Below are 21,483 nucleotides of genomic sequence, written 5' to 3'. Positions count from 1 at the left end.
AGGAGAGCAGGAGTCATTGTTCTTAGCCCCAAGAAGTTTCAAGAACTCAGACTTTTTCTATAAATAAAGTTCATGTGTTTTGTAAAACCAGACTTAAGACAATTATTTTTTCTCCTTGTTTCTTTTGGTTCTTACCTATTTTACTAACTAGTTTTTTACAAATTTGTAGGTGATACCCAAAGAAGTGAATATCAACTAAATATTATCTAAATGGAAAAACATTTTAGGTACTGATATTACTATTTAAAAAATCAGGAAGCATTTGGTAATTTTTCCACACTAATTTATTAGTGAAAAATCTAAAAATTCCCCCAAATCTCAATTTAGTCAAATATCTGAAATATATCAAAATTGCTAGTATACAAAGCATAACTGCCTATACAAGGAATTTTCAATTAGATAAAATTCTTTCATAACACACTAATTTATTTTTGGTTAATGAAGAACTTTGTTAATAGTATATAATAAAAGTAACTTCTTCAATAGGGAAATTTCATTACTCCTTCAATAGGCATTTACTGAGTAATGACTACAGACAAATTTAGTGCAGCCACTTTATAAGAGCACTCTGTAATCATATTTTATACCTAAATCGTTTATTGAATAGAAACACACTAACCTAATTGAGAATTTAACTATAACCATACACTTTTCCATACTAGTGGTCATAGAACATAATAAATATTCCTTTTAACAGAGTATTTAGGATATCAGAGGACTTCTCTAACTTATAGATATTATTTTAAGATTTTTCTCAAAAACAGAAATATAGATCAATGGAACAGGATAGAAAGCCCAGAACTAAACCCACGCACCTATTGTCAATTAATCTATGACAAAGGAGGCAAGAATATACAATGGAGAAAAGACAGACTCTTCAATAAGCGGTGCTGGGAAAACCAGACAGCTACATGTAAAAGAATGAAATTAGAACATTCTCTAACATCACACAGAAAAATAAACTCAAAATGGATCAAAGACCTAAATGTAAGGCCAGACACTATAAAACTCTTAGAGGAAAACAGGAAGAACACTCTTTGACATAAATTGCAGCAATATTTTTTTTGATCCACCTCCTAGAGTAATGAAAATAAAAACCGAAACAATGGGACCTAATTAAATTTGAAACGTTCTGCGCAGCAAAGGAAACCATAAACAAAATGAAAAGACAACCCACAGAATGGGAGAAAAGATTTGCAAACTAAGCAACGAACAAGGGATTAATTGCCAAAATATACAAACAACTCACGCAGCCCTATGTCAAAAAAACCAAACAACCCAATCAAAAAATGGGCAGAAGATCTAAATAGACATTTCTCCAAAGAAGACATACAGATGGCTAAAAAGCACATGAAAAGATCCTCAACATCACTAATAATCAGAGAAATGCAAATCAAAACTACAATGAGGTATCACCCACACCGGTCAGAATGGCCATCATCAAAAAGTTTACAAACAATGAACACTGGAGAGGGTGTGGAGAAAAGGGAAGACTCCTACACTGTTGATGGGACTGTAAATTGGTATAACCATTATGGAGAACAGTATGGAGGTTCCTTAAAAAAATAAAAAAAGAGTTACCATATGATCCAGCAATCCCACTCCTAGGCATATATCCGGAGAAAACCATACTTCGAAAAGATACATGCACCCCAATGTTCACTGCAGCTCTATTTACAATAGCCAAGACATGAAAGCAACCTAAATGTCCATCAACAGAGGAATGGATAAAGAAGATGTGGTACATATATACGATGGAATATTACTCAGCCATAAAAAGAACGAAATAATGCCATTTGCAGCAACATGGATGGACCTAGAGATTATCATACTAAGTGAAGCAAGTCAGACAAAAACAAATATCACATGATATCATTCATATGTGGAATTTAATTTTAAAAAATGATACAAATGAACTTATTTACAAAACAGAAACAGACTTACAGATATCAAAAACAAACTTATGGTTACCAAAAGGGAAACGTGGTGGGGAGGGATAAATCAGGATCTTGGGATGAACATACACACACTATTATATATCAGATAGATAACCAAAAAGGACCTACTGTATAGCACAGGGAACTCTACTCAGTATTCTATGATAACCTATATGAGAAAAGAATCTAAAAAAGAATGAATATATGTATATGTATAACATCACTTTGTTAACACCTGAAACTAACACAACATTGTAAATCAACTCTGCTCCAATAAAATTAAAATAAAAAAATAAAAATAAAGATTTCTTCAGGCCATGTTTAATGCCAAGTGCGAACAAGGTCAAAGTTGGTTAGCCTACTTAATTAACAGGAAGAAATAAAATATTCTATTAGTAAATAAGATTTCATTTAAAACTACCTAAAAAGGCATTCGAGAACTACTAGCGCCATTACACCTTACAATATGTGAAAAACTTAACTTGAAGGCATGGACTTCAAAACAGAAAGTCAATTCCATATGCATATTCATCAAGTTTCTTTTTCTAATTTTTTGAAAAAGTGCTGAAACCAACCTGCTATAGAAAGTGTTGGTCCTCCTTGGTAAAGTGGTAATCCTGTATCCTGGGTCAAGTCAAACAGTAACTCTGAAGAATTATTAGAAACAACTCGTGATGACTTCGTTATATAACCCTGTTAAAATATTTCAAAGGAAGAACATTACATATATTCAACATAATTATAATTATTTTGTTTCATAAGCTTTTATAAAGGTAAATTTAACTGTATGCCAATATTATAAGGATAACCTTTGATGACTCCATTACTAATAAGTTATAAAACACAAAAGCAATTATTACTATTATGCCAAAATTATCATCTACTAAAACTGAAAGCAAGCTATTACTTAGAGCTGGCTTGTTCCTGACTAGTCAATTAAAATGGGGGGAAAATTCTAGCCTGATTTTTTTTCAAGGTAAAAGAAACATACAAACCCATTTTAAATCAGTAAGACTGATACACTTCAGAGAGTCACTAAAAATGCAGGATTCCTATCAAAGAGCAAATAATAGAACTTACCAAAATCTTTGGGTAAAAGCAAGGAAAAAAATATGTAAATATTCTGACATACGTACAATTTTAGAAGCTTCTATACCTCTATAAACCCCACAGATAAAAATATCAGGGCAAACATACTGGGAATTAATCTGCAGTATGGTGCATCAGGGTTAAGGATGAACACATCACATGATATGAGTTTTGGGATCGTCTTTACTGGCAAAATTTATAAGCCAAGTCTAAGAAAGAAAACTAATGGGTCCCCCCTCTTCCCAGCACCCTACAGAAAGCCATGCTGGGCCAGGCAATCTCCCACCTCTTAGGGCAAATACAAAACTGCCAGGTCAGCAGGATGAACAAACAAGAAAGCTAGGCACACAGGGTTTAGAATGGAAGCTGTTTATAGGACTGATCTGGGACACCTGCTCCATTCCTGAAGTGCTTGGAGCTCAAGGAAAGTTTCAGACCTTCCATCAGGAGAAAGTGTGGTCCCAGTTAACAGGAAGATATCAAGAGTGAAAAGTATGAAATGAATCATAATATAGTCAAATATAAGACAGTATAAATTTATATGTTAGCACACACATATATTAATATAAATAATCATAAAATGCGGTCAATATAATTTAGGGATATATATGTATTCCAAAACTATTATATATTAAATATACTGATACACATACACAAAAATAGAACCCAATTCTATTTACAAAAGACCATCATTGTACAGAGTGAGCTCTCGTTAGAGTGATTTTGGACCATTCTATGAGTCATAATATATAACAAGCAAAAGCTCTAAGATTTAGCAAGACTTAAAGATCAAAAGGGAAAAAGTCACTTTAAGAGAAAAACGGGCAAAGGGCATAAACTGAGGCACTTCAAAAGCAAAAAACAAATGACCAATACATACAAAAAACTTTTTTCCCAACTTACTAGTCAAAGAAATGCAAGTAAAGACAATGGCAATTACATAACACAAAATAATTGCCACTTCTCTTGAAAGTATCAAGGTCATAATAGACAAAGAGTAAGTAACTGTAGAAAAATATGAGGAGACTAAGAAGAAACAACAAACTGTTAAGGTGTGATCCTAAATAGGATGCTGGGAACGAAAAATGACATTAATGGAAAAACTGGTAAAATTCAAATAAGGTCTGCAATTTAGTTTTGATAAGTAAAATGTCAGCATTAGGGATATTGTATTATATTTCCTGTAAGTCTAAAATTAGTTTGAAATAAAATTAAAATTTATCAATTAAAAAATAATGATAACATATACTACTGGCAAAATAGAAGCTATATTTAGGTATAACTTTTCCACATGAAAATTGTGGCAGCAGCTATCACAGGCTTTATATTAGTTCACATCCTTTCATCCAACGATTCCACTTTAAAAATTTATAGTAAGGAAGTGAAACTGTTTATTGGAGAATTATTTTTAACAGCAAAAAATTAAAATCTTTATGTCCAACAATGGAAAAATGGTTAAATAAATTAAAAGATTACCATGCAACCACTAATATGTTTTTGAGAAATATCCAGTGACACATTCCTAGTAGAATGTTCAGTGAAAAAAGAGAAATACGCATCTGTGTATATAGTTTGGTTCTGACTGATATAATCTACACTGTTTGAAGGGGGGAAAAAATCAAAATACAGTATGTACACTTCTCTCTTTCTAAACTTTCCCAACAAAATACATATTATTTCAAAATACAAACAGGAAGGTTTTGCTTATTTTGTGCTTATAAATTAAGGGACAAATAAGTTTTAAGAATTTTGGTTTACTACTAACTTTTCTATTGACATCAGTTTGTCCATGGGAAGTTATAGAAACAAAATATGGGTGAAGGGAGTCAAAGTGAATAAGCTTCCAGTTATAAAATAAATAAATTATGGGGATGTGAAGTTCAGCATGGTGACTAAAGTTAATAATGCTGTACTGCATATGTGAAAGTTACTAAGAGAGATCTTAAAATTTCTCATCACAAGAAAAAAATTCTGTAACGACGTATGGTGACGGACTTTAACTAGACTTACTGTGGTGATCATTTCACAATATATACAAATATTGAATCATTATGCTGTACATCTGAAACAAATATGCTGTATGTCAACTACACCTCAATAAAAATTTTTTTCTTAATTTAAAAAGACATAAGCCTTCCTCACCACACCCTGCACGCATTGCAGATCTGTGACTAAATAAATGATTGTTGCTGTTTTAAAAAAAAAAGAAGTTGTTATGGAAATGGGTATCGAAGTAACCCAAGCCACTCAAAGAATTTGAAGCCTAACAGACAGATATTTGCATTCGAGCCTTAACGTGCAACATTTAAAAAAAAAAAAATCTGTGATGCCATCTAACTTAATTGTAACCAAGCACAATCTTGCTTCAAGATATTTTCTTCAAATATTTACACTTAAAAAAATGGATAATATTCACCTACATTTTCTAAAACAGTTCTTTAACAGAAGTACAAAGTTAATACTGTTAAACACTTTCCTAGGAAATAACTCTGGCTAATGTAAGCACCACAGTTTCAGGGAGCAGGCACACATTATTCAACAATACCTGGTAGACTTCCTGAGTGGTGCAGTGGATGAGAATCCACCTGCCAATGCAGGGGACATGGGTTCGATCCCTGGTCTGGGAATACCCCACATGTTGGCGAAGCAACTAAGCCCATGAGCCACAACTACTGAGCCTGCGTGCTGCAATCACTGAAGCCTGTGTGCCTACAGCCCGTGGCTCCACAACCAGAGAGGCCACCACAAGGAGAAGCCTGCGCACCGCAACAAAGAGTAGCCCCCACTCGCCACAACTACAGAACGCCTGTGCGCAGCAGGGAAGACCCAATGCAGCCAAAAATAAATTTTAAAAACAACAAAAAAAACAGTAACTGGTTAAAATAATTATTCAACATGGAATTTTTAAAGTCTCCTAAAACTGTTCAGAAAGATATCAAACACAACAGTAAGGGCAGAATGGGTGCTAGACTGGGATCCAGAAAATCTGCACATTTATTTAGCTACAAAACCTTGGGCAAGTCATTTCTGAACTTGAAGTTATTCACCCTTCACACCTAAAACACAAGCCACAGTCATATTTCAAATATACTTACACTTCACGGTTCACTGCATGTATTAAATCAAGTAGTTGTCACAAAGACCTTATACCCCATTTTATAAGTAGGTAAACTAAGGTTAGGTGTGGTTATGCAAGGTTCCCAATACAGCCCCACTTATTATTGATGGAGCTGTAATTAGAAGTTGGGTCTAATTACAAAGCCTATGCCCTTAAGCTGTATCACACTGACTTTTTAAATGATAACAATATATCCCCACTACCTGAAACAGATTTGAAAGAGACACTGAAGTATAGAGATGTTACACATGAAAAAGTAAATATACACATACATACAAAACATGACATAAAATGAAAAACTATAATTAAAAGCAGTGGCTTCCAAAATTCACAGTAAATAATTTCCTTACATAGCATCCTCAATTCATTCCAGAATATATGTCATTCTTATCTGTGCACATTAGAATCACCTCGAGAGCTTTTTAAAATGTATTACTTCCAAGACCCATCCACCCAGACCAACTGACAAAATTTCGCCTTTTAAAAACTCCCCAAGATCTGGAACTATCAATTGAGGTGTTTTGATTTAAAAACTATGCCCACAGAAGTAAAACATTTTGAGTTAGAAAAAGCTCTAGTTTCTAACTTTTATAACACCAAAGATATCACCCCTCATTTTATTTTTTTTCTCCCTGGGTCCAATGTTGGAAAGATTTTTATCTATCAAACTGAATTAAATAATAAAGTTTCTTTTTCCGGTTTTCTATCCTTCCAAATGCCAAACAGCTTACAATACGCATGAGAAACCTACCAAGTTAATTTGATTCCACTAATAACAAAGAATCTTTACATTTTGGGTAGCTTACCATCTTAGGATCCAAGATTGAGAATCAGCAGTCTGGGTAAAATTATCTCTCATTTTAGAAACGAAGAAAATGAGGCTCAGAGAGGTTTTGCCAATGCTTTAGTTAAGAACAAGGCAGAATCAGCATTCAAGTCTCTTGCTTCAATCTTAAGTTATTTAAACTACTAGTCCAGGGCTCATATCAATATTATTATTTCAAAATGCTAAAACTACAGAAAAGATTTGGGGGGGGCATGGTATTTGCCCAAAGATACTCTTATTTTTTATGATATGTGACCTCTTCAAAATATAAGTGGGGGCAGAGTTTATTTCGCCATAGATTTTTCTTTTCATGTAAATAAAATTAAATTTAATAAGTCTTCTATGAAAGATACACCTCAAATATCAATTTTTAGTGGTAACAAATATGTAGATTACCTTACAGTAATATGATATAAAGTGAAGGAAAAATGGATTAGTCATACCAAAAATATCTGGATTCAATTCTGGTTTTGAAATTGAATATTTGCAAGAAAATTTATAGGTGCTTTGGTAGTTGTTTCACTTATTGTAAAAAGAACAAACATTTTAGGGGAAATTTACTATTTCTGTAAGGCCAATGCCAAATAGCTTATGAAGCATGAAAAAATCCACTGAGTTAATTCAATTCCAGTAGCAAAGAATCTTCACATTTTGGGTAACTTTTTGTTTTAGTACTCTAACTCCTTGGTTTCAGAACCCCTCTACACATTGAAAAATTACTGAGGACCCAAAAGAATTTTTATTTATGTAGGTTATATCTACTGATATTTACCATATTAGAGATTAAAACAGAGAAATTTTAAAAATATTTATTAATTTCATTTTAAACAATAATAAATCCATTACAGATTAACATAAATAACATTTTGTAAAAAATGGCTTATCTAGCAAACACAAAAAATCAGTGAAAATAGTGGCACTGTTTTACATTTCTGCAAATCTCTTTAATGTCTAGATTAATCAAAAACTGCTATACTCTCATACCTGCTTTGGCTTTCATTCTGTTAAAATATGTTGTTTCGGTTGAAGAATATACAATACCAAAACTCAACAGTTGGTATTTTCTTTCTTTTTTTTTTTTTTTTTTTTGTGGTACACGGGCCTCTCACTGTTGTGGCCTCTCCCGTTGTGGACGCGCAGGCTCAGCGGCCATGGCTCACGGTCCCAGCCGCTCCGCGGCATGTGGGATCTTCCCGGACCGGGGCACGAACCCATGTCCCCTGCATCAGCAGGCGAACTCTCAACCACTGCGCCATCAGGGAAGCCAGACAGTTGGTATTCTCTTAAAGGTTTGTTGCAATGTGAAATCTCACTCCTTATCACTGAGTTTTTTGAACTTTGTTACATTAAAATCTATTAGCCTTATCTTGCACTTTGAATGAATTTTATCCATGCATGATTTTATTACATCATACATTAGTTATTTAGAAAATATTGATTTCTTTGAATTACGCACATCTTCCAAACGTTGAAAAATTACACAATATCAAAAAATCATATTTATTAATACCGCCACCCACCAGAAAAGATTTTACGTACTGGGAAGCTGTCAAGATCATGATGGCAGGTTCAAGTTGTTCAAAATTCTAACTTTGCTTAATAGCTCAAATTTCATCGGTGGCAAGAAATACCACCAGTTGTTTTCCTTGAAGTGGCAGGCGCACTTTGTTCAATTTTGAGGAACTGTCTACCAAACAGCAAAGACTGAAAAACTCATGTGTGGCAGACTTTAAAGTAGCTTCCATGATCCCCACGCCCTGGTATTCATGTCCTGTGTGATTCCCTCTCTTGGAGTGTGTGCAAGACACGTGACTTGTTTCTGACAGAATATAGCAAAAGTGACAGAATGTACATGATTTTTTGTATGTGATTACATTACATAAGGCTGTAATGCCATCCTGCTAAGGATTCTCTCTTCCTTGTGTACTTTGAGGAAGTAAGAAGCCATGTTGGAAAGACCCACCTGGCAAGGAGCCAGCCAAAAGCCACTAAAATTCAGAGACTCTCAATCTGACAACCCTTAAGGAACTGAATGGTACCAATAAGCATGAGAACTTGGAAGCAGATACTTCCTGAGTTGAGCTTCAGATGAGACTGCAAGCTCAGAGACCACACCCTGAATGAAGCCTTGAGGGACTATGAAGATATGACCTGACTCCTGACCCACAAAATCTGTGAGATAATAAAAGTAGGTGTTTTTAAATCATTAAGTTAATAGTAGTATAAACCATGGTTTGTCAGTCATCCTTTCAAGTTAAAAACGGTCTTCTGGGTAGTTTAGCTCACAATTTAATCACACTAGTGCTTTTCCTCAAGATAATCATCACACCTCAGACACAGTAATACTTTATGCACACCACCCATTTCATCACACAAAATATTTTAAAAGACACATGTATTCAAGGGTAGAGAGTTAATAAAATTAATAACGTTTTAATTCTTCATCAAGGGAACGGAGTATGACTGGAATAATTTTTATTGTGAGTGCAGGGTGGTGACTAATACAAAAACTACTATTCATACTAAGGAACCAGCAGTTTACCCACCACTGCTTTTGCATCATCAGTGCAAATGTCAACACAGTGAAAAAAGCAAATAGTGTCTTTGTGTTATTGTGACAATACTGTTGATCCAAAACCTATAAAAGAGTCTTACAGGAACCCCAGGGGACTGAAGACTACACTTTGAAAACTTTCACACTAAGGCAATGCTTCCATTATTTTTAGAAGTGTACATTTACGTACAATACACATGCATGTATATACAAATACAAATAAACTACGGATTAGTCTGGATTGAAATCCCAGATCTATCATTTGCCAGCTGTGTGACCCTGAGTGAATTATTTAAATTATTAAATTTAGTATTTAATTATTTAAATTCACTGTGAGCCTCAGTTTCCTCAACTATAAAACAGAGAAAAATAATAGTGCCTACTTCATAGGAACATTTAAGAATTAAATGAGATTAATTCATGTACAGCATTTAGCACAAAGCCTTGCACATATTAACAACTCAATAAATATTAACTATTGGTTTTTGTTAAGAGTTATTTAAACTAACTAAACTATGACGGTATGTTTTCAGAATAAAAAGCTCCAGTAGCCTCTTAGCAATTTTCCCAATTAAGAACTAAGAACATTTGGCCCAATTTACAATCTGAAATAGTTTGCCATTATGCAATATTCATTACTAATTATACTTTTATTCATGTTTTGATAGCACAGTTTTCAATACTGTACCTATTTAATTTAAGCATATTACCTAATTTAAAAACAGGCTGAGTAGTTTGTTACTGCAATTATTATTTGGGTACCAGTTGAGCTATCATAGAGAAGGTGACATTTTCTGATGCTGATTATGATTCCATTAGATGATTACCCATGGTAGTACAGAATTTTAACTAGGCATTGTTGATACTGATAAATAATATCCAATGTATCCCTCAGCTGGCTGTGTAGTTTCAGAAACACTTACAGGTTTAGACAAAGGCTGAACAATAACAGAACTATCTGAAGATCTAGATTCAGGATGAAAATTTACTGGCGAGGCAGGCACTGGATTTGATGTTGGGTTCGTGTAGTGTTGACTTGTAGGCTTGAATGCAGCAGTAATACCTGTATTTTAAAATTATACAACACATTGAATATATTTCTATATAATCAATGATGTCAAAATACTTCACTTTAAAACAAAAATAGTACAATAATACTGTACCTCGGCTGAGCGCACCATTCTTTATTCCCCTTGAATATGAGCTGGGGTTTACTCTATTCAAAATATCTATAAAAGATTACATTTATTTTAAAATTCATTGTTTGAATGATATATATATTAAGATAATAGAAATCATACACTGAAAACAAACAGATTCTTAGAAGGAGAATACAAGTTAACGCTGACTTATGAATATAGTTAATTTTAAACGTATATATCTTTATCTACTAAAGAAATAAGATTATGCATCTTAATTATCTTATAAAATAAGAACAATCTTTCTAACTGTAACTCAAAATCTAAAAGCCAGAAGTTAAAGATTGATAAATATGACTACATAAAAGTCAAACCTTCTGCATGGCAAAGAAATAGTCATATAATTGGCAAAAAATTTCTAAAAATATATTCATATACAACTATAATTGAAGTATATATCTTTCTTTGAGTGATGAAAGGGCTATACATACACTCAAGTTCCTATTACTCAAAATCAAACCCTGTCTAACATCCATATCCAATTCACACCCTTATAAGCCCTGAAGTATCATTATAAGGGATCTCACTGGATTATCTGCACCGTTACTGAGTCCTAAAGGGAAACTATCAGAGAATACAGACTGCAGTGAACACACAGTTTACCAGAATATCTTACAACTTAAGGGGCTTCAAATTTATCACTATACCAGAAGTCAGAGCATAATATGACTTTCAGGATCAGTTTAAAGTTCCTAATTGCAGTTTAAAGTTCCTAATTACAGGTTTTTCAGTAATCAAACTAAAATTTAGAAGAGTAAGGATTGCCTGAAATTGTTGGTTAGAAAAAGGTAAAAGCACAAACACCAGACCTCATATAAATTTCCTTTTTTCCCCTCGTAGTAGAAAGAAACCAGCTCCCATAAAATAATTCTATAAAGTAAAGGGCCATATAAAAGTAGGACTGTTTTCTGAAAATGGCAATGCAGTGCTCTATACCTAAGTACTAGAGATGTCTTAAAGGAGAAAAATCTGCTCAAGCAACTTGACCCCATTTTCATTCAGAAATTCAAGATTAAGTATTTACTCAAACCATCAAAGAACTACTGCTAAAGTCCTTTTGGTGTTTGTATTCTACAAAAGTTCGTACCTTCCTTTCTGGCAACTGTATATAAACATTTAGCTCATACTCCATATGTTAAAATATTTTATGGCTTATACATAAACAGCAATAAAATCATTTAAATTGTGCATCTTAAGAGTACACAAAAGAAATTCTTCCTGGTCAATCCCCTTCTGACAGAATTATTTTAAAACTAATATATGTTATTCCAGTTGAATACTGTTAACAGTCATCTACAATCAATATAAATTCAACTTAAATCTTAACTGTCATCTTTTCAATAAGAGAACTTGAGTAACAATTTTGCAATATGGTAATATTCCAGTATAAAATAATCACAGTGGCAAGAAACAGTAATTAAGAGAATATATAATTATGTTCCACTATCATCAACAAGCATGCCATCACGCCTAGTTCAATTTATAATCGAAGTGGCACTCCACTTAGAACCTCTAGGAGTTATTATCAATCTGCCACAAAAAAATGCTACTGAGAATTCAATTGGTTAAGCTATTCTTCCTCTAATAAAACTGACTAAAAATGCCATTCCAAGTTTAGAGGCAACAGAAGGAAGAGCCAGGCCTTCAGAAAATTTAAAAGTAGTCTCTTAATTACACTTCTACGCACTAACTTGGTAAGAAAACACTAGTATGCTGGTTACATTCTTTCATAAATTCTCCTGACTTAAACAAGCAAATAAACATGTAAATGCAGTGGGAAGGGATCTATTTTCTCTTTCTCTCCTGAAATTTGTACATTATTTCTCTGTACTTCCATACATTTTTGAGTGGACGTTTTAACAAGTGTCGTTTGTCTTTAACATTGTAACAATGTCAAATCGAGTTACTCTAACTGAAATCATTCACTGCCTATATATTCTGTAGCTATGTATAGATGACACTGCAATGAGGCAGTTGCTTAGATGTAAGAACCCCTACCTGAGACTAACCCAAACTTATTTAGTGTATTCTGACATTTTAAGCAAAATATTCTAAACTCTTCTGTTTCTCAGTTTAAAAGAGGAAAAAAGAAAATGAACAAAAATATAAATAGGTTTACCCGGCTCCACTAAAAATTATGATTTCTAATATGAAAAGACCTCCAGTGTCACCAGCTAATCTTAGTCCGTTTCTTTTTCTCACATCTGATATTTTAACCTCTTACCTCCTTCCTTAAGTCCCCAATCAAAACCCTGACTCTGAAATTCTTACTGACCTCCCACCCAATCTGTCATCCCTAACTCCCTACAGAGGAACAAGAACTTAATACCTATAAAACAGTTCACAAGTTTTTCTATTAGAAACAGTATCTTACAAAACTGGGCTTCACTAAAAGTAAATGCTCACTTGAAATTGCTGGTTTTGAACTTGATATCTCTCCAACAAAGATCGGCTCATCATCATCATCATCATCAACCTCTTTTACTTTCTTCTGCCATGGTTCCAACTCTTCTTCTTCACATTCCATAAAGAGTTCTGCCATTTTTGATTTATCTAATTTTCAAAAGGAGAGAAGCAAACCTTATTTTCAAAAAGAAAAATAAATACATTTTTTGTAATACATAGTATGATATTTAAGATCTACTTTAATAATCCTAATAGCAATTTCTGAATTCATATTTATAGTTAGTACATGGTAGCAACAATGAGAAACCCAGAGCTCACTCTCTAAGATATAAACTAGTAAGATTTAGATAAAGAGATGATAGATAGGTAGACAGATAGATAGACAGATGGATGATAGTTGACAGTAGTTCTTTACAGTGGACAGAAAATTTGGAAACAAAGTCAGTTTCAGTCATATGCCTAGAATATGATCATATCTTCAAAAAAAGATTGCACCTAACCATTATCCAAAAAAAAAAAATGTACTAACAAAAGGCAGATAAACTAAGAATAAGAGGCAACAGGTGGGAGATATAACAGAAAAACTGAATCAAATTCAGGAATGCCAGGTACACAGCAAAGCAGGGATGAGGTGCTAGGCTAAAATAAAAGAACAAAGTGAGGCTTATTCCAATCCAGGAAAATTAGACATTTCCCACCTGAAGAAACAGACCAAAGAACATACAGTAAATATCACCACCCTAGAAGTCCTGACCAAGCACAGACCTCCTAGGAAACATTTCAGTGCCTCAATAATAGACAACCAATTAGCACCAGAAATTTTCGGAAAACCTCTTGTCTTTCAGACCAAAATCAATAAAACAGATAAAGAGTCCTAAGGAAAAGAGATAATGCAAAAAGCAAGACAAATACTAGAAAAAATATAATTAGCATTTTTAGAGATATGAGACAAAAAAGGATGTTATAAAAAGTAATGTTCAGAAACAAAAATAGAACTAAAAATACGATAGCCAAATTTTTAAATTCAGTTAAAAAAAACAAAATGTCCTCAAAGGTGGAACTACGAGAGAAAAAAAAAAATTATATATACATACATACGTACACACACACAAGTATATATGTAAACAAAACAGAGAACACAAGGTTGTTAGAAAATCAATTTCAAAAGTACAACACTCACCTAATAAAATTTATAGAACGAGAATAGAGAAAAAGCAGGGGGTAGGTTATCAAAGAAATAATGTAAGAAAATTTCCTAGATCAGAAGACAAAAATCTCTTGGTTGAAAGATCCCACTAATACTCAGTACAACAATCAAGAAAAAAGTTATATCAAGACATATAATTACCAAATTTCAGAACAAAAAAGATAAAGAGAATATCCTCAGATCTGTAGGGGTTGGGGGGCAGAAACAGATCATATAGAAAAGATCAAGAGTAATAAGAACAGAAACTAAAAGACAGTAAGGTAATACTTATAAAATTCTTACCAGAATTATTTTTCAATTTAGAATTCAAACTGTTCATCAAGTGTGAGAGTAAGGACCAGCAACATCACACAAGATTTACTTCCCAGGCACCCTTTCTCAGGAAGCTACTATACAATCCACCAAAACATGAGACTCAGTCAAGAAAGAGGAAGACACAGGATGAAGAAAACATGGCATTCACCACAATACAAAGTCCCAGAACAACAGAAGTTCAGTAGGCCTAGAGAACAACCAGTCCAGACTAATTCAGGAGAACAGTACCTTCAGGAGCAATGTCTCTAGGAGGCCAAAGAAAAGATGATCAAAGTATAAACTTTTAGACTACCTGACAAGTTTTACAGTATAAAAACCTGAATTGAGAGGCTCTTGAGAGTGTGAGAAGATTTAGCTATAGACTTCAATACAAGTTAGCAAATTAAAAAACATGAAAAGTATTAATTGCTGGGTACACCAGAAGAAAGAAAAAAAATAAAAAGAAATGTATCCTCTCATATGCTATTCTATATATAATGGCATATTAATAGCATATTACCATGCTTGTCAGTGAACAGTATTTATATGGTCACCATAATGAAAATATCAAATACAGATTTGATTTTTTATGTTGGGAGATACTTAGAGGGAAGGAAGGCGTAGCTGTAAGAAAGCATAAATCCTCATGATAAACATCATTAGAAAATGGTTAAAACTGACTATGCAACAGACAGCACACATATATATATATATGTGCATAAGCACTCTTAAAGAAACTGAGGTTAAACCCCTTAAAGCCTTTTTAGGTTGTTTGATTTTTTAAAACTATGTATATATATTACTTTAAGCTGAGGTGGAGGAGAAAAAGGAAGAGTAAGAGGAGGGGAGGAAGGAAAAAAGAGAAACAGTACTGAAGGTCTAAACTAAAGTAACAGCAATGGAGATGGATACAAGTGATGCTTAACTAGATATATAAAGAGGGCATATATAGCTATATACCATATATATATATATATATATATATACACACACATATATATATATGTGTGTGTATATATATATATATATATATATGAATGGGACAGTGTGTGGGCGCTAATCCACTATGACCAGTTTCCTTAAAGGAAGAGCAGATCAGGGGACTTCCCTGGTGGTCCAGTGTGTAAGACTCTGCGCTCCCAACGCAGGGGGTCCAGGTTTGATCCCTGGTCAGGGAACTAGATCCCACATGTATGCCACAACTAAGAAGTCCATATGCTGCAACTAAGATCCCATGTGCCTCAACTAAGACCTGGCACAGCCAAAATTAATTAATTATTTTTAAAAAAGAAAGAAGAATAGCAGATCAGGACACAGATACACGTATTAAGGAAAGACACCCTGAAGACACAGGAAGCAGATGACCACCTATAAGCCAAGGAGAGAGGCCTGGAACAGATCCTTCCCTCACGACCCTCAAAAGGAACTAACCCTACCAACACCTTGATCTTAGACTTCTAGGCTCCAGAATTGTGAGCAAATAAACTTCTGTCATTTAAGCCATCTAGTCTATGATACTTTGTCATGGCAGCCCTACCAAACTCATGCAGAAGACAAAGATCTTCCTTACTCTTTTTAGCACGGTACTGCCATTGTCAATATATACAGGATATATTGTTGAGAAAAAAATTACTGAAGATACGTAACAGCTTTACAATTTTTTTAGAAATAATTAATTTTTGTCTATGCATAAAAGAAACATACATGACTATGTATACCAAACTAATAATAGTAGCAATCACCAGGCACAGAGAGAAATCATTTCATTTCTACTTTACTCATATTTTAATTCACATTATTTGTTTTTATGTGAGCATTTGCTACCTTAACAATTTTAAGTGTTGTTGTTTTTAAGGAAATGTGCCTACCTCTCATCCTTTCTCCTGACGCAAAGTTATTGGTACAAAAGCCACATACACTAGTATCAGTAGTGGCAGCAACACTTACTTTTTGGCTGAAAAGCGTTGTCGCCAATCAAGTTGAAGAGCTGACTTTCTGTAAATTGTCATTTAAGTACTGACACAAGACATCAGTCAATTTTATGAGTCACTTTAAGTAAAGCCAAATATTGAAATGTGAAACTTGGGGTTTAGAAATTCTTGGATCTAATTTTGATCATCATGTGACTCCACACAAGGCAGCAAGTTATCTCTTTTCCTTCCTATAAAATGAAGATACCTAGTATTAAAGTGGATTTCATTAAATTAAATATACACATACTTAATCATTTTTCCTATAAAAAGCTCAATTTTTAAATTTGATAAGTTTAACATAAACATTTAACTCACTCTACATAACTGGTTCTTTCTTGAATGAACCCAAATTTAATAATTGAAATGGTGATTCTATTAAGCTCTTACTATTTGAAGAAGTCTGAAATTATTAAATTACAAATACTTTTTTAAAAGCATCCTTGTGTAAAAATGAATAATCGCCTCATAATGTACTATTTTAATAAATCTGAATTTTTCAGATGCTAAGCGACATTAATCTTTAACTGTTACCTATTCTTCACATTCCATAATACAACATAATCTTAAATAAGTTTTAGTTTATATTTCTCTGGGTTTTTTAATCAATGAAACTTAAAAGGAAAAAATTAATTGGATATAGTACTTCATCATAGATTAATTCATTCAAAAAATAACTATTCAAACTAATCATACTCATTGCTTTCTGTATGTAAGGTAATGTACAAAGTTCTAGGGAAAAAACAAAGATAAATAAGTCACAGTATTTGCCTTCAAAAATTTATAATAAATATGTTTATAATTCAAAACAAATGCTTTTAGAATAAACACATAAAAATTTGAATTGGGGCTTCCCTGGTGGCGCAGGGGTTAAGAATCCTCCTGCCAACGCAGGGGACATGGGTTCGAGCCCTGGTCTGGGAAGATCCCACATACCGCGGAGCAACTAAGCTCGTGCACCACTAGTGAAGCCCGCGTGCCTAGAGTCCGTGCTCCGCAACAAGAGAAGCCACCACGAGAAGCCCATGCACAACAAAGAGTAGCCCCCATTTGGTGCCACTAGAGAAAGCCCGCACGCAGCAACAAAGACCCAACTTGGCAATAAATAAATAAAATCTATTTTTAAAAAATTGAATTGCCTTATTTAAAACAAGAATTTGCTTTCTGGATTCCCACACATACAATAGCAAAAATTTTTTTAAATATACAAAAATTTTTAAAACTGCTTTACTTATAAAGGAAAAAAGTAAAAAATTAGATGGCAGACACCTAAAATATTAAGATACACAGCTAATACAATCTTCACATTCCTCTTTATTCTCAGGCTGACAAAAGCTAGTTTTCCTGCTTTTTAATTTCCAAGTTATTTGGATTGAATTAGTCCACAGGAAAGAAAAATTATTATTTTAATCTCAGAAGTTATTGCTACAAATGTTTAAATTACTATTACAAGAGACTCTAGTGAATATTGTGTTCAACTAAATTCACCAAGTTATGAGGTCTCTTTAACTCAATTATTTGAATAGTTGTAGCTTGCCCCTAAACTAACATCAGCAGTACCTAAGCAGATACATGACAATTCTTGCTCAACATTAAGGACCTCCTAGTACCAAGAATACAGAATATTCTCTAAGAGCCTTAATTACACAGCTTATGAGACTCACATATAACATTTTTGTTAAGTGATCATATAAATATCATTTAGCAAAACTTTAAAATTAGTACTCAATTTACAAATATTCAATTAATAAATGACCTGTCCATATGAACAAGATATCCGCTGCCTATGACTATAAAGATGACTTTAAGATAACCTACTTCAGAAGCCTGAGGATCATAGTAGCTACTTAGGAACCTCAACTGACACACTAGCAAACACACTAAAAAGCTGGCAATTAGAACTGTAATTCAGCCAAAAGCTGCACTGTGTAACACAGTAGCCACTAGCCACAGGTGACTATTTAAGTTTAATTAAAACTAAATAAAATTTAAAACTCAGTTCCTCAGTTTCCCTAACCACATTGCAAATGTTCAAAGTCACATGTGGCTGGTGGCTACTGCATTTGACAGTGCAGCTACAGAACATTTCTACTGGACAATGCTGGTCTAAAGAGTCATTGCCTTATTTCATTCTGGTTAATAAACAAACACTTTAATGGATTCCTTTGGCATGTCAGCCACTGGAACACGCCAAAACTATCACGGTCAAAATCTCTCAAGTCACCGCTTCAGAATTTTAGTGGTAAGGCATGGAATTCAGCTGCCAGTGCAGTGAAATATCCAACAAAGGTATGCAGTGGGGATCTCAAAGCTCCAAAAGGTTTCAACAGCTTCTGCAGCTCAGGGGTGGCTCCAAAACAGCCAGAAGAAGAGAATACACTACACTTCAGCTACTGACTCAGGTAGAAATTATATGACCATGTTTAATATGATTGTTTCTAAATGAATTCCAAGTAAATGACTTACAAGACTTTTTTATATTATAACTCATTGACTTTTGGAGACTGCTCACATAAAAAATTATAATTTCTACTTTATTATTTTTTGTTTCAGATTTTATATATCTAAAATTAAACTATATCTTAAGGATTTTTTCCTACAAAAAATTTAAGTCAAAGGAAATGTGGGGTCTAAATTTTAAACGGTTTGAAAATTTTACTTTTAGCCATTGATAGATACCACCTGATGCAATGTCACTGTGTTAAATAATAAAAGTAATGCATTTAGTCCTATACACTCTCTGGTAAGGGGGAAATTAAGCCATTCCACAATCCACAGCTGTGGAGTCTACACATAAAAAGAGTACTAGGCTAGAAGCCAGAAGAAGCAAGTCATAGCCCCAGCACTGGCACAACTTTCAGTCAAGCTACCTTACAATTCTGGGTCTCAGCTCTTAGTTCAGTTGTATTATCTCTAAGGTTTAATTCAGCTTTTTATACTTTAATGTATACTTTAAACATTTATTAACCATAAACAGTAAAATTTGGTGAAGAATAATAGGTTCAAACTCTGACTCAACTACTTATTAACCGTATGACCTTGGCCAAGTTAGTTAATCTCTGTGCTTTGCCTACACACACACACACACACACATGCACACACACACACACACGTATATATGCATATATATGCATATATATATATAAAACTTAATTCACAGAGTTATAATGGAGATGAAATGATAATATACATAAAGCACATAGCTCAATGCCTGGCACACAGAAATCACTGAATAAATCTTAACCACTTTTAACTCTGGGCTAAATCCCATTTTAAAGAACTCTAAAAACAGATCACAATTTCATTATTATACTGAAATTTATAAGCTAGCTATCAGCTGAGCATTTAGAAATCATTTTGTCTTACAGGATCTTCATTACAGTAGATCCCTCATAATAAAAGTTTAGCTTTATAAATAAACCTTCTGGAATGTGGCTGTCTAATCTATCCTGCGATATTTTCATCTTTTAAAAAAGCATTTATAAACTAGTTAAAACACTCAGTAACATATAAAATGTTAAACCCTCATATGCACATAACACACACCTATAATTTATCAACACTTAAATTATACACTCTACTAATCTTATAGAATAAAATAAGTATCTAATTCAAAATTACCAACATATAAAAATTAACACTTGGATAAAGTGTCTTATACCATTTCCATTTTTAAAAAAGCACTTTCATTATATATGCATCCCCATAATTTAATTCTAAAAAAATCATTTTTAAAAATGAGTAGGTGGTAAATAGAATACAAAAGTGAATGTGAAGAATAAGGTAAATGGTTAAGTTCTCCATCTAACCAGACCCCAAAAGTTAGAGTTATTCGAAAAAATAATCCAAGAAATCACATTATGAAGTTAATCTTTGTTTTTTTTTTCATCATAAAAAATGACGTTGGGGCTTCCCTGGTGGCGCAGTGGTTGAGAGTGCGCTTGCCGATGCAGGGGACGCGGGTTCATGCCCCGGTCCGGGAAGACCCCACATGCCGCGGAGCGGCTGGGCCCGTGAGCCATGGCCGCTGAGCCTACGCGTCCGGAGCCTGTGCTCCGCAACAGGAGAGGCCACAACAATGAGAGGCCCGCGTAACGCAAAAAAAAAAAAAAAAAATTATGTTTTAATTGGGGGTTACATTACTAACCAAGAAGTTGGCAACAACAAAACCAGATATGATTAACTTAACATAAAAGGGAAAATGTGAGAGGACGTCCCTTGCGGTCCAGTGGTTAAGACTTCGCCTTCCAATGCAGGGGGTGTGGGTTCAACCCCTGGTCGGGGAGCTAAGATCCCACATGTCTTGGGGCCAAAAAAACCAAAAACATAAAACAAAAGAAGTATTGTAACAAATTCAATAAATATTTTTAAAAATGTTCCACATCAAAAAAAAAAGGGAAAATGTGAAACAGAAATTAATATAATCATTTCAAACGGTGAAAATTTATATTCAAAATAACACATAAAAATAAAGTTCAACTAACATAAATTTAGTCTAAGATTAACATGCTAGCTATAAGAAACATTAAACCTTTAACAATTTTGTTTATATACTTAGAAGAGTTCTTCAGAGGAATGATTTGGATGACACAGGGTCATGGAACATTGTTCAAAAAAGTCTGATTTATCACTTTTCTCCTCTCACAAATTTCACAAGAAATCAGGCATTCAAATCATCCCACTGACTTAAAGCTTTGGTTTATGTTCTATTTCATTTTATAAATAATTCTTTAGTCTTTGTCATTAACGTCATACTGAAATGGAGGTCTATAATTTTAGAATTCTAATCCCAAATGAAGAGAGCTCTAAGGATTCGAAGTGGGTTCTTAACTATGAGTAACAATCTAATATTTCCAACCCTGGTTTTATGATCTCTCAAGAAT

At 33.6% G+C, this 21,483-nt stretch overlaps 1 protein-coding gene across 8 annotated transcripts in view; it reads right to left on the bottom strand.

Moving 5' to 3' along the window:
* The window catches only part of ZNF280D (zinc finger protein 280D), a 163,007-nt gene that overhangs the window by 88,288 nt on the left and 53,236 nt on the right, over positions 1-21,483 (bottom strand). For 6 of the 8 annotated variants that reach the window (XM_069540479.1, XM_060005917.1, XM_069540481.1 and 3 more), the window contains exons 3-7: positions 16,578-16,791; positions 13,130-13,276; positions 10,688-10,753; positions 10,448-10,587; positions 2,513-2,630 (exon numbers count right to left, since the gene is read on the bottom strand). In XM_069540479.1, the coding sequence (XP_069396580.1) occupies positions 2,513-2,630; positions 10,448-10,587; positions 10,688-10,753; positions 13,130-13,265 (460 nt within the window). In that variant the 5' untranslated portion in view covers positions 13,266-13,276; positions 16,578-16,791. Of the gene's footprint in view, positions 1-2,512; positions 2,631-10,447; positions 10,588-10,687; positions 10,754-13,129; positions 13,277-16,577; positions 16,792-21,483 lie in introns of those variants that run through there. The other 2 variants (XM_060005919.1, XM_060005918.1) reach the window with 2 other exon arrangements.

Source organism: Delphinus delphis, chromosome 2, assembly GCF_949987515.2.
Source record: "Delphinus delphis chromosome 2, mDelDel1.2, whole genome shotgun sequence".
NCBI lineage: Eukaryota > Metazoa > Chordata > Mammalia > Artiodactyla > Delphinidae > Delphinus > Delphinus delphis.
Note: the sequence above shows the minus strand (reverse complement) of the source record. Positions and strands in the feature narration are given on the sequence as shown.